This window comes from Lasiodiplodia theobromae, assembly GCF_012971845.1.
Source record: "Lasiodiplodia theobromae strain AM2As chromosome Unknown scaffold_6, whole genome shotgun sequence".
Classification (NCBI taxonomy): domain Eukaryota; kingdom Fungi; phylum Ascomycota; class Dothideomycetes; order Botryosphaeriales; family Botryosphaeriaceae; genus Lasiodiplodia; species Lasiodiplodia theobromae.
Window position 1 is genome coordinate 742,025 of NW_023336552.1, and position 14,043 is coordinate 756,067.

The 14,043-nt window shown below is 52.7% G+C and overlaps 3 protein-coding genes across 3 annotated transcripts; 1 reads left to right on the forward strand and 2 right to left on the reverse strand.

The window, feature by feature from the left end:
• Positions 1 to 1,986: 1,986 nt before the first annotated feature.
• Positions 1,987 to 5,148, reverse strand: LTHEOB_2488 (Von willebrand domain containing protein; the record flags this gene model as incomplete). Its single annotated transcript, XM_035511305.1, has 2 exons — positions 1,987 to 2,846; positions 2,958 to 5,148. The coding sequence occupies 2 exons, from the start codon at positions 5,146 to 5,148 to the stop codon at positions 1,987 to 1,989; spliced, it is 3,051 nt and encodes a 1,016-aa protein (XP_035364197.1).
• A 1,982-nt stretch (positions 5,149 to 7,130) lies between these two features.
• On the forward strand, positions 7,131 to 9,898 carry LTHEOB_2489 (Glycosyl transferase family 2; the record flags this gene model as incomplete). The annotated part of the gene is made up of 3 exons (XM_035511306.1): positions 7,131 to 7,538; positions 7,593 to 8,099; positions 8,153 to 9,898. The coding sequence occupies 3 exons, from the start codon at positions 7,131 to 7,133 to the stop codon at positions 9,896 to 9,898; spliced, it is 2,661 nt and encodes an 886-aa protein (XP_035364198.1).
• A 2,640-nt stretch (positions 9,899 to 12,538) lies between these two features.
• LTHEOB_2490 (Galactosyl transferase) lies at positions 12,539 to 13,786 on the reverse strand (the record flags this gene model as incomplete). The annotated part of the gene is made up of 1 exon (XM_035511308.1): positions 12,539 to 13,786. One exon carries the CDS (start codon positions 13,784 to 13,786, stop codon positions 12,539 to 12,541), a length of 1,248 nt encoding a protein of 415 aa, XP_035364199.1.
• Between the last annotated feature and the right edge of the window lie 257 nt (positions 13,787 to 14,043).

A 14,043-nucleotide genomic window follows, 5' to 3' on the forward strand; every position in this document is an offset into this window, starting at 1 on the left:
CAAATAGCCTCCTGCTTATTCTTGTGGCCACCGGTCCTGCGGAATGCCTCTTTGCACGCAGGCTGAGGGCATGGGAGTCCCGGCATTTTTTTGAGTCTAACAATGGGTGGTAGATCCTGGTGTGTGTCGTTTTTGCACCTAATTGTGTCGTGCAACAAGCCGTCACCACACCACTCATATTGTATGATCTCCATGGAGCACTCGCAGCCAGGAACTTTGACTTTGGGTATCCTCATCTTTTCCTCGGCCTCTTTGCAGAGGCTATTGATTTCTTGCTGTGAGCGGTAATTCTCCTGAGACATGTTGTACGAGAGTAAGACCACAAATTCGTCTGTGAAGGATCCCAGAGTCTCGATCGACTGTGATGAGAATATGAGTTTCCTTATGCTTTGAGCTTGGCTGCTGTTGTCCTGCTCTCTCGAGAGTGAAGTGGTTTAGCTGCTGTGTATCGAATATTGGACTTCACCAACGAATCTCAGCATTTTATAGTAGTTCAATGTCGATAAACTCTGGGTTCATCCATCATGTGTTTAAGAGTCTGCTGCCCTTTTGCGCTGTAAAAACCATTGTGTTTGAGAAGCGTGCCAAAGAGAAGGCACAAAGACCCTGCAGCATGAAGTATTCAGAGGCGTCAATGCGCTTTATGCGTTTTCAAACCTGCCTTTCAACGGGCTTTTAGTTGTTCTTCTTTCTGGTCATAATACAAGTCACCTAATAGACCACGTAGGCTTAGCGCACACCACGTCAGTAGTACTTCGATGTTCTTGCTTGAAATCCTGCTTCCATGACTATCAATAAATTGATCAAGTCATTGTTCTTCAAAATTATTGGAAAACGTGCAGTAATAGTGTCGGAAGAAAAGGGTAGGTGCCACAATGATGTAAGACTAAATCACATGGGTGATGGGGGTATAAGATCTTGCTTACGCATGTTTCTATACTAAAAAAATGGACAAAGAAATGTGTAGTTCAAATGACATAATGCGCTGTTCAAGCGTTGACAGACAGATCTGTCGGTGGCCACGTGCCGCCACACGGTAATGGCCAGCCGCACCAAGCCAGGATCTTATGCTGATCGAAAAAGCATCACCAAGTACGATCCACAGAGAGCTGGAAATCTAGAGTGTACCTATCATACGGCACGGCATATGCCTTTCTTGGAGTCGTCTACTCATCAACCGATGCCTTGAAGATAAGAACCAACCCACAAAATACCAGTGTATTTTACTTGGACGTATCCGCTAATCTGCGGGAGATCCACCAAAGTGATCTCATCATCAGCGCCCTGCTTACTACCAAGACATGGCGTGAGATCTAGATTGGACGCCACGAGCGTCAGGAAAAAAGCAACAACATGCACTCACCAGACACATTTCCTCCCCAAAATCATTCCCAACTCGACATCACGCGCTGCACAGGGCGTACGTACAAGAAGCAAGCAGGAACTCTCAACGGACCTGACCAAAAAAGAAAAGCCCACTAAACCTTCCAAGACGAGAGCTATTTTAATTTTATCCCCTCAGCACTACCAGCACAGAGTGATGTGCCAACAAATCGTTACCTGCTATGCCTGCGGGCACAAGAAGAAGACGCGCAGGATTATTTGTGTCAAGGCCCAAGGGACATCTTGCGGTTACTTGAAAGTCACCGAGAACGCAAACGTTTTTTCATGCCGGCCAGGCTGTCCCGGCCCGCAACCGGGAGAGTCTCCATGGATATACTAAGGCTGGGCACTGAAGGGCTGAATCAGAATGAGCTATTTCAAAATGACGTAGCCTCGTGAGGAGATCGCCTTAGTGTCACTAAATTCGAGAACTAAAATTGACTTGAAACAAGAAGGCTTGGGGTAAGTCATAAGAAACCTCTTGAACGAAATGAGCTTTTTTTATTGTCTTCTCAATGTTTACTTCAACTACCCAAACGACATGAGGAATCTTCCCCATTTCGGAAGCCAACCTTTTGAATTTTTCCATCATACTCGTGCTTTTTACTCCAGCTTCCCCAAAACCATGGCCTTCGCTTTCTCTGACATGTCCTCCAGCTCCTTCGCACCTACTACAGAACATCCTTGAAGCCAATCCTCTGCCTTCTCAACGATCAACTCCCACGAGTCCTCCTCGTCTGCCAACTTCAGCCTTAGGAACGCAACCACCAACACCGTCCCCGCCACCTTGTAAATATCCTCCGACGAGACTCCGACACAACCCAACGCCTTCATGGCCTCGGTGGTGCTGCCGGTACTAGGCAGTACGCCCACAACTTTCAAAAGCTTGTCGTCAATGTGCCACGATCCGTCGAAAGACTGCAGCGCGATGATCTGCTGAAGAGACGAAGCGCCGCCGTCGGCCTCATCCTCCGGACCCTCGTACTCTTCATCCTCCTCCGCCTCAATACTAAACAACGCGTTCGTGCTTTCAACAGCTTGTGCCGAGCCGGATCCCACCTTCCTCTTCTTCCGCTTGCGCATTGGCGAGAGCGCCGCCGGCGCCGGCGCCGCCGTACTTAAACGCATGTAAGCCGGCTGAGGGCCGGAAGGAGAAGAAGGAGAATAAGAAGGAGAAATAGGGGGGTGTGAAGCAGAAGCAGGAGAATAAGTAGGAGAAGTAGGAGAATAAGAAGAACAAGGAGGGCCGTCGAAGAGTCCGAAGCCCATGTCCTCATCTTCGGACTCCTGGGCCGCCGGGGCCGCGGACGTCGCGGCAAACGCTGTGACCACGGCGCCGGGCATACCTCCGCCACGACCGCCGGGAGCGGAGGAGACCATGGCGCGTCTTGGGTGTGAGTTTTGCTGCCGGAGAATCATGAGGCTCTGTTGGTAGTCGGCGAGGTTGGTGTTGGACGAGGCCCCTGTGGAAATTAAGGTGTTAGCAATGTAGTGGTGTTTGTGGTCACGATTCCGGTCACAGCGAGGGTCGGTGATATGGGAAAGATTGGGTCTGTTGTTGTGTGGCAGCATACCTTCTTCTGAGACATTTGGACTGACGTCCAAATATTCCCAGTCGTGGCTCAGTTCTTCGTCTTGGTTTTCCTCCAACGCGACGAAGGAGCACCACTTGCCGCCGACCTGGAACTCTACGCCCAAGCGTACGGCTTCGCGCTCGATCATTTCGTCCCAACGCCCCTCCATTTTCTCCTTCAACCGGGAGCCGGTGGCGTCGACAGCCTCCGAAAGCCAACCGCGTCCCTCCTCCAGTTCGCGAACAGCCTTGCGCGCGGCAAGTTGATGGATAGTCTCTCCTTTGCCCTCATTTTCCGAAGCGACTATCACTGGAATCTCGAGCTCAAGGGGGCCATGAGATGAGGTACCACGGAGGATGACTGATTTTGGCGTTCGGGTGGCTGCTGGCGAGTTTGGTGACAGGAGTAGATAGATAGTGCTGCGATTAAAGGGGAAGAGTGGGGGGATTCGAGAAGGTGCTTGAATAATAGCTGGAGTTTCAAGTGGAGGAAGATGCGCGTAGCGATCTTGACCATCGCTGGACGTATTTTGAGCGTCTGGGGCGTCGAGGTCTACCGAGGGATCAAACAGTGAGATTGGATTTTTCGGATCCTGCTGTGGAGCATTAGAATTGACGCCCCCAGAGTCGATGCCACTCGGAGCATCGCGCTTGGATCCCTCATCTTGCAGATTGAGGTTAACACGAAGGCTGTCGGTGACTTTCTCGACAAGTTCGAAGCCGTCGTCGGCATCGATCTCTTTCTCGTCCGTGTACTTGACTTCCAGACTATAGTCGGTGACGTGTGGGGAAAGAGCGCCCTTCAACATGCGCACAATCTTATTGTCCATCTTCTCATTGTTTCCGACGGCCTGAGAGAAGCCGTTGCCTGCTCTTGCGACACCTTCAACAAGAGCCGAGCTTGCATCAGGCCCCACTCCTAGGGTGAAGACACGGATTGGCTGCTTCTTTTCGTGAATCTCGGTGTTCAGATACTTGAAGATGGTCTCCTGGTCCCAGACCTCGCCGTCGGTGAGGAGCAAGACCTCGAGCTCCATGTCGTTGTAGCGATTCTCGATGGTTGCTTTCAGCGGCTCGAAGATTTGCGTGCCGCCGTAGTTGGCATCGAAACTCTCGACATGTCTGATGGCTTCTTCGAGGGACGCCTGGCTATAAGATTGACTTCTTGGCCAGAGGAAGTCGAAATGGCTGCCAAAGGAGCAGATGTTGAATTTCACGCCGACGGGTAAGCTCTTCAAGAAGACCTTGAGGGCTTGGACGGCTGTGGGTATCTTGGAGTCGCTTCCCATGCTACCGCTGCGGTCGCAGACGAAGACAATTTCCGGGCGAATTGACGGTAGCGAGAATTTGGGTACCAGGGTTGTCATGAGAGCGCGCTGGCAAGGGATGCGCGGATGCGTCTCAAGGATTGCAGTGGGATTGCCCGTGTCCTTCGCAACCACCTGAATGACGAAGTCTGCAGAGAGCTCTGCTGTGCCGAGACTCAGGGTTGCGGATGCCCTCGTCATAGTGGGCTCTTTGTCGGGAGCTGCCGAAGTGGTCCCCATAGAGACAGCGATGGGGTGGGTTGGGGAGCGTAGTTGTTTGATGGGCGAGCCGTCATCGAAGATTGCGTCGACGACAATCTCCATGCCAGAGCTGGCATGGGCATGGGTTGAGTCTGGCTTGTCGAGCAGCTCACCCGGGTAGCTGCCGTAACGAGGGGCGATTGCGGTGGGTATGGTAAAGCGGATGCCGTCGACTTCTGCGTCGTGTTTCAACTCACCAAGGTAGGTAATTTCGGTGGTGATGGTGGCGCCTGGGGGGATGTTGCCCACTGTTGTGGAGAAAACATCGGCGGCATTAGGAAGCTGCTCCATCAGACCAGCGACCTGGCCATGCTCAACTGCTTTGTTGAAGTCGGCCTTTGCCTTCTCCCTTTCCTTGACTTGGCCCTTGATAAGCCGGCCATTGACGCGACAGGTGAAAGCAACGACAGAAACTCCATCGTAAAGTGGGAACGTGTAGCGCACGTTCTTGATGGCCTTTGTCTGGTCAGGGTTGATGAAAGTCTGGGTAAGAAGTGTTCGAGAAGTTTTCGAGAGGATGGTTGTGTGTGACTTGAGCCCGAGCTGTGGGAGGTAGTGTCTCTGGGTGCCGGTTTGATATGTTGAGTAGTAGAACCCACAGACGTGCTGGTGCCGGGGAGCCATGGAGGACGTGTTGTGCAGTAGTTCTATTGGTATCAGAAGGCTGGTGAAGGGGCTGAGTGCTTTTAGTTGAGTAGAGATCCTTAAATACTAAAGCGGGTGTGGCGTAGTCTTGCTGCCTACGGCAGCCTAATTGTGAGAGGAGTCATAACCCCGCAAATTGCGGATCTATAGTAACTAGTTTATTTTTTTTCTTTCTACTAATTCCTCTCGCTACCGGTATCCAATGTTTGCTTGCTCGAAACTCACATGTTTTCCTCTGGACAGGCCCGGTCATTGGCAGCGGCAGTGTTAATCTCGGCATACACACACCATGGTGCTAGTGATTTCGAGATCTGGATAAATATTCGGGGGCAAAGGCTCCCCACAAGCGACGAGTGTGTCGAATATGTTGTACGAGGCGGGGTGAGAAATGTGACGTAGGGTAGTGGAGCTGGCCTGAGCCCCGCTCCCACACACCAAATGCTTTCCCTCCATGTCATGTCAGCCAAACATGTGGGCTGTTCGTACTACGGAGTGAAATGGGCAATGGTCTGATGTCTGCCAGCACATGCCGCGGTGTGCAACGCGGTCTTATCGGAAGTCTGCAGTGCAGCACCCGGGGCCGCGGGTCCCTATCAAGCGTTGAAGAACGTGGCATCAGGCAGCCACACACCGAGACGGACAGCAATGAGGCTGAAAAGGGCAGTGGGCGTTCTGCAGGTATCTGGACCGGTACCTGGCAGAATCTGGGCGGGCCTCTGTAATTAGCTGACTCGGGGTTGATGGCGAAGGATTGAAGGGCACGAAGGTGCCGCAGTAGCCGGGGCGAGGCTTCGTCGAGTTTCATTTGTGTCTCCCGCGACGATTGTGCGGGCCGGAAGTTGGGCAATCCGCGATGGTCGCGACCTCCGTGGCTGCATACGGCGCCTGCCCGCTTTGAGCGCCAACTCGTATCCACGCCTGCCAGACCCCACTGCCAGACGGTCGTTGAGCATGCTGCCGTCTTCAGCGGGAGCCACAGGTGCGACGGCTCTCCTCCGACTGCCTCTGCCCCCGCACGGCGGGTCGAACAGGGCGCGTGGCGCGATCGGGGGTGCTGCAAGCAGTACCGACGTAAACGAGCAGGATCCAGGCAGCTGCACCAGTGCAACGGTGTGAGGGAACTGCGTTTCTTGGCGCGAGGACTGGAGGATCAGCAGCCAGCGCCACTCAAGCCAGCCGCTCCGGCCTGGTTTCCGCTCCGCGCTAAAGGCTGCCTGCCGTTAGCGAACCCGCCCTCGACCTCACTCCCAGGGGTGCCATCTCGCCATTGGCCTGCCTGCCAGGGCATCGCTTGCAACCACCATTAGCCGTGATAACAACACGGTCTGCAGCCCTAAGAATAGCAACTCTGCCGCTCCGTCGCTCACCCACGCCCAGTCGCTCCTTCATCACCACCACTCTGTCCGCGACATGGCGCCGCCTGAGAGGATTCCCGATGCCTGCTGCTCGACTCCATCTCCACCCAAGTCCTGAGCTCTCTCGCTCTCGACTCCACTAGCCGACAGCGGCTTCAGCTCGAGCAGCTGTGCGCTCGCCCCACCGTGTGCAGCTTCTATCGATTCGGTAGTGCGACACTTCCAGAACGCCAGCAAGGATTGCTATCGTGCAGATACGGGCGGCGATGTCCGCAATCTGCCTGGTGTTTTAGCTTTTTTTCAAGGCTCTTGGGGGCCGCCGATAGCGTGGGCCAGATGCAAATCATGCCCTGTGCCACACTTCCTCTTTTGGGCCAAGCTGCGCGAACATGGGTGTCGGTCGAGCCATTGAGCCGCTGTCCGCCCTACAACCCCGGCAGCAATCCTTTTCCGCCCTCCAATATATCATTATGCCGTCTCCCAGCCTTTCCACTGCTTCACCCGCCGCCTTTCGCTTCTCGGCGCCCTCCATCTCTCGTTTCTTGGATGCTTAATCCTTGACCACGGGCAGTCATACACCAGCCTGTGACTCTCTCGTTTTTACCAATGGGTCTCAAGTCTTACTTCGCCCCCCGCAAGGGCGAAGACAAGAAGAAGAATGCCGCCAAGCCAGACGTGTCCAACGAGAAGGCCGTCGAGGCCCGCCCTGACAGCCTGCCACCGCTTGACTCCCCTCGGCCTGCCTATCTTGCAGGCTCGAGCGGTTCCTCTCCATATGGCTCCCGCCCGAACTCCCTTTACCGGAACTCAGGCATGGACCAGTTGAGTGAAATCAAATGCGATGTCATGGTTAACTGGCTGCACTCTCAGCAGGAGGAAAAGCTGTGGTGCGCCGGCGAGTATGAGGAGGGTGTTGTCTTGAAGAAGGCTCGCGGCTCGTATGCATGCTGCCCTGCCGAGCTGGCAGAAGAGCCGAATGGCTTCTTGAAGGCCGTCGAGCAGCTCAACGTTCGCGTAAGTTTGCCGCTATTGACTTGATTGGAAGCCGTTCTGATATCCGCCACACAGGTCGCAATGACTGTCAACACCCGCGTCATCAAGATTCTGCTCCATAACAACAACCTACCGTATGTCGAAATCCAGAAGGGTCTACGAGTCCAGGTGCTTCCCGATATATCGTACCTGCCGCGTTGCCAGAAGCATCAGTTCGCTGCCTTCATTGCCGACCGTGGAATTCTTGTCGTGTGGGAAGACCAGCCGAAAAAGCTGCTCGAGCGTATCAAGAACATCGAATCTGCCCTTATGGACATGATATGGCAGGAGGGCGAAGACGGTGACGACGAGAAAAAGGAGGCCTCCTACGAGGTCTATGAGCTTGAGGACCTAGAAGCCGCCGAGGAGAAGCCCCGTAAGACCGTGTTGATCCAAGCGCTGATCACCGCATGCACTATGATCGTCACTTGCGCTGCCATTGGTTCTGGCTGGCGTGAAATCGCTGTCCAGCTGCAGGTCGATGGCGACTACATTCGCCTCGCGTTCGCCGCCGTGGTGATTCCACAGGTCTGGCTGTCTTTGGTACGTGCTTCCTGCATGCTCCTTGCCCCTCTCTCCGACTGACCCGCTTGCAGTTCTTCTTCCAGGCTCTCGTTGGCAACGTCGCACAAATCATTGGTCCCATCGGCCAGGTCAACGAAAACAGCAAGTACTACTCTGGAATCGCCCCTCGCCGACTGAACCGTGACACTGGTGTTCTCCCCCATGTGACTATCCAGTGTCCCGTCTACAAGGAAGGCCTTCACTCGGTTATTGAGCCCACCATCCGCTCCATCAAGGCTGCCATCTCCACTTACGAGATGCAAGGCGGTACTGCTAACATCTTCATTAACGACGACGGCATGCAGTTGATCTCAGAGGAGGAGGCCCAGGCGCGTCGTGATTACTATGACGAACACAACATTGGTTGGGTTGCTCGTCCGAAACACAACCCTAAGCCTGCTGAAGGCGAAGAGGTTTTCCTCCGTCGCGGCAAGTTCAAGAAGGCCTCCAACATGAACTATGCCCTCTGGGTCTCCAACCGCGTCGAAGAGAAGCTGCTCCCTCTACATCGCTCCGATACCTGGACTCAAGACGACGAAGCTGCCGCCTACCGCAATGCACTTGCCGAGGTCGTCGCCGAAGACGAAGGTCGCACTTGGGCTGACGGCAACATCCGCGTCGGTGACTACATTCTGTTGATTGACTCCGATACCCGTGTCCCCAAGGACTGCTTCATCGACGCCGTCAGCGAAATGGAGCAATCTCCACAGGTCGGCATCATCCAGTACTCTTCCGGTGTTATGAACGTTACCGATAGCTTCTTCGAGCGCGGTATCACCTACTTCACCAATCTGATCTATACGCAAATTCGCTACTCGGTCGCCGGCGGTGACGTTGCTCCCTTTGTCGGGCATAACGCTTGGTTGCGTTGGTCTGCGGTCCAGAACATCGCTTATGACTGCAAGGACGACCACCGCGAGAAGTACTGGAGCGAGGCGACCGTATCTGAGGATTTCGACATGGCTCTCCGCTTGCAAACCGAAGGCTATACCATCCGCCTCGGTGCGTACAAGGGTGACGGCTATAAGGAGGGTGTGTCTCTTACTGTCTATGATGAATTGGCCCGTTGGGAAAAGTACGCGTACGGCTGTAGCGAACTGATCTTCCACCCGCTTCGCTATTGGCCTGTACGCGGTCCTTTCACCAAGCTCTTCCGCAGGTTCATTGTGTCCAGCATGCCGCTGCCCTCGAAGCTCACCATTATGGCCTACATCGGTACTTACTACGCCATTGGCTCTGCTTGGATCCTCACCCTCCTCAACTACTTCATTATTGGCTGGTTCAATGGCTACTACGACCACTACTACACCTCCTCGTTCGAGATCTACTTCGGTATTGTCGTCGTCTTTAATGCCCTCGGCAATGTCTCTCTCGGAATTCTCCGTTACCGCACCGAGGAAAAGGCGCTCCTTCCCGCGTGGTTCGAATGCTTCAAGTGGGTGCCACTTATGACTTGCTTCTTGGGTGGCTTGTCCCTGCACGTCTCGCAAGCCATCCTCTGCCACATGTTCTCCATCGACATGTCGTGGGGCGCAACAGCCAAGGAGGCCGAGAACATCTCCTTCTTCGAGGAGATTCCGCGTGTGCTCAAGCGCTTCAAGTACACCTTCATCTTCTGCATCGCTTGCATCGCCCTCATGATCTGCGGCGCCTACGTCTTCCCCCCGCTCTGGCAGGTCAAGACCTTTGTCGCCATCTGGCCGCTGTGCACCATCGTTGGTGCGCATCTGCTTCTCCCTATCGCCCTAAACCCGAACTTGATGCTGTTCACGTGGTAAAATCTCCACAAAAATAGCGCTTGTGGGGGGGCACCAGGAATCCCCGGCGGGTTCCTGAAGATATTTCCTTTTTTTTTCTTTTGTTTCCTTCTCAATATATAGACGGAAAGTGGTGCACATAGGCATTTGGATGAATGGGTACGGCCCTGGTTTTGGGTTTTCCTGTGGGAACTGATGACATGAACACGCACTCCTTGAGATACCACTTGCACGTATCATGATTATGGTCCAAAACATCTAGACGGAACGTAATGTCTTTAGCAGGTATGAGTATATAGCAATGTCAGTTTGTGAAGTCCGACTTTATATTGTCATGCTCGTATTGCTTTGGTCCGGAGCATTGTTGAACACCGTCACAGTGAAGAACGAGACATTGGTCAAGGGCATCAGGTTTTATGGCCAGCATTTGATTCAAAGCCTTTTCTGTCTACTCTCTACCCATTCATCCATGTTCCTGCTCAATTTCACCTGTTCCTCCTGGTTTTGGTTGTCCACCGCGTCCTCTGCTTACAGAAAATCCGTGTACTCTTGTCGAAGACGCCTCAGGAAGGAGGCAAGAGCTGCTGATCCGCCATTTTAACGCTTGGAGGGGCGGCCGAGAGACTGTCTGTGATAAGTATCCGCCACTACCCTCACAAAAGGCTTGACGTTGAAAGAAGCGTGGCGTGTGAAGGACAAGGGGAAGACTGAATTGTGCGGGTATTAACTGGTTCGGTATTCACGTACCTGGCAGGTGCCGCAAGCATCACCCTTCTGCCAGACGTAGTTGCGGCAGCCGTGGGAATCCCAGTACGCGCAGGCGTAGCGGCTGTATCCTTCACCAGACATGTTTGTTGGTTTCCTTGGAAAAGGGTATGGGTTGAAGGTGAAATAGTATGGATGAAGTGAAGGTCTGTTGATCTGTTTCTTGCTGTGTTCTCCGAATGTCTTGCCTTCTTACTGCTGCGCGCGGCACGCATTCTTATTGTCTCTGAGAAAAAACCAGAAGTTTAATCCCTCATGGCAATGGGCCTACAATGCCTTACATCGCGTTCTCTGTGCTCCATGAGAAACGGAAACTCAACAAATCGCGCTGGGAGTACTGTGATGATCCACGTAGCACTGCGGCCGGCACATGCTTTGAAGGGATGAATTTGTAATGAATATGCGATATTTTTTTTTAATATGGTTGACCTCTAGAAAGAGAATTTATTAATTAATTAAGTAGAAGTAGTATGGAAAGATGTGAAAGGGTAAACGTTATGAATTTGCCTTATTGGAGATACTATATGCAGAGTACTTGGATACTACACCTGTCTATCTTCATATCTTCGTCCAGTTCTTTGCTTCGCTTGTCACGGGAGTGCAGTGTCCCTCGTATGACGCGGAAGGACTAATATCATGCATTCCATTATGATGGGACATTCGTGGCCTTCGGAAGTTTGATACTCCAGTCTCTATCCTTCCGCTGGTGATTTCATGTTTGTTGTCGTGGTAACTCCTTCCTGTTCTTGATATATTGGAAAGCACAATGACATGGCGGTGCCACGTCAGGTACAGTATCCTATTGCGGAAAACGGTTGTCTCGTTAAGAAGATGATAATGCCTGTCCAGTAGGTTACACCTCACTTATCCACTGATCGCCATCACAGCATCAAAAAAGTTTTCACTATAACCACGCGACCGCGTCTTGATTTATTATCAAAGCATTTTATTCTACAGTTAATAGAAGAGTCTCACTGCTTGTTAAGAAAGAGAAGTTTCCCATGACAGATGAAATGATCCAGCGAATGGTCCCAGAGTTGCGCTCTTAAGGCCTGGTCCCACTTGGAGTCACCAGCACAACTGTGTCTAATCAGTCTGATTTGGAATTGACCAATCAAAGAGGTCAACGGCAGTTTTTGTAGTTCTTTCGGTAGGCGTAAGTACTACAAAAGAAATACGAGGTTGCACGGGCGGCCCGATCGTCGGACTGAATCCACCAGAGGATCGCTAAAACGCTCATAGAGACAACCCTTACAAGATTTTTACCTTGATAGTCAGAGGAATTACAGTGTTGATCACGATGTCTTTTTCTAAGGCAACTCCTCATGCCTCCGGAAGGACAAGATCAAAGTGGATATTCTGAAGAACTGGAACGAGGTAAAATTGACGATTGAGGCCATTAGAATACACATTTTCGAACAGGCATGCAGCGGCACCTTATTCTCAGCAGTTACATCCTGCGACAATGAACAGGCTTCCGTGCAGCTAAGCCTCAAGACAGACTGCTCTTAAATCAAGGGGGTGACATCTTCAAGAAGTGACTAAACATTCTCAAAGACGGTAACGACATGAAACAAAAGAGCAGCGGTTGAGCTTATTCCCGGCTGCCCCACAAGTGACATTTCCGCCGACGCGATTTGGTTTGCTACAGAAGAGCATATATAGCTCATGGACGGAACTCGGGAGGCTGTTTCTTTTTCGCTGTGCGACATGTCACACCACTTTCAGTCAGCTGAGCAAGGACCAAATCGGAGAAGTCATCTCCCTTCAGAGCAATTTGATCAACAGTGCATGAATCCTTCGTTTGCTAGTCGAGTACAGCATAAAGTCAAATCACGAAGCCTTCTAATTAACAAATAGTCCGAAACTACATACCCGTCCGAGTCCACTCTGATGTCAAATGTCCCAGTCAATCTCGAACTCTTCCCAGTTGTCTGCATTTACTTCCTTACCGTCTTGCTTCTTCTCCCCCGCGACGGGAGCATCCATATTTCTGGGCATTTCGTTCTTTTCGTCAGGCACTGTCGTATCCTGTAGTTTCTGCGCCTCTTCTTTGCGCCCACGCACGCTCTTTGTCTCCGATGTTTCCTCCATCTTCTGTCGCTTCGTTGGCCTACTGCCTTCCTTCTTTCTCGCTCTACCAACTCCCACCTTATCCGACTTCGCCCTGTTCTTACTTCTCCCTCTCCCTCTCTTCCTCTTCGCCTTCTCCTCTCCCTCTATCCACTCATCGTCCTCGTCCTCATCCCCACCATCCCCAACCCACTCCTCGTCCTCCACACCATCGCTCTCTCCCCCCTCCAACCCCCACCCCTTGACCGTCCCCACCACCCCCTCAACCAAAACACCCCACTTCCTCCTCTCCCCCTCGAAATCCCAATCCTGCTGGCCCCGACTCTGCTCCTCCCCCTCCGAACCACCATTTGCGTTCCAAAACGCTTCGCCCCCATCACGACTCCTCTCAAACCACTCAGTCGCAGCCTCGTGGACAGCCCCTAGCTTCTCTACCTCCTCACAAAATCCTACCAAATTCTCCTCGACCGCATCGGCCTCGCTGGCCTCGCCCGCCGCAATGGCCGCGAGCGCGGCTTCTAGCTGCGTCTGCAATGTCGTCAAAGTACCGGCTGTGGGCGCGAGGTGCGCGAAGACGGCGGCGAGGTCTTGTCCCTCTTCTTCTTCTTCCACAGCTTCTTCGACCGCTTCGTCGACCGCTTCGTCGACCGCTTCGTCGACCACTTCTTCGACTACTTCTTCCCCGGTTTGTTCCTTTGACTCTTTGTTATTATCGTTGTCCTCGGTCTTGGTGGTGGTGGTGGGAGCAGGGTCGGATGAGGACGTGCGTTGTGCGGTCTTACTGCCGGTTCCGTCATCGTTGTCGTCGTCGAGATCGGCGAAGATGCTGTCGATCTCGGAGAGGTCTGAAATTTCTGGTGCTAAGGCGCCACTGGAGATATCACCCCCTTTCCTTTCATCGTCGCTGGTAACTGAGATGGAAGGGGAGGGGGAGCGGGTTGATCTTGTGGTCTTGTGCAAAGGCGCGGTAACGGACGTGATGGAGGATCTCGTCGGAGTAGCAGCTGCTGGAAGCTTTTTCTTCTTCGTCTGCTGCGCTTTTCTGCTGGATGAGCGCGTTGCGCGAGGCATCTTTTCCAAATATTATTGCCCTTCGTTAAAGTCTCTCAGGCTGTAGCGAATGTTGCGAGTAGTTTTCCTTTGAGTGACGGTGGTTCTGTTCAAAATTTTAAACAGGAGGCAAACATTCATAGATGAAGAGCTCTCCATGTAAGTGCAAGACAGAGGATAAGGGTGAGACTCTAGGCGTAGATGTCTTTATTCGGCATGCCTCTTTGTCTTCCCGATTGAGCCGCCGTCACCGCCAGCACGTGTTAGAAATTACTTGG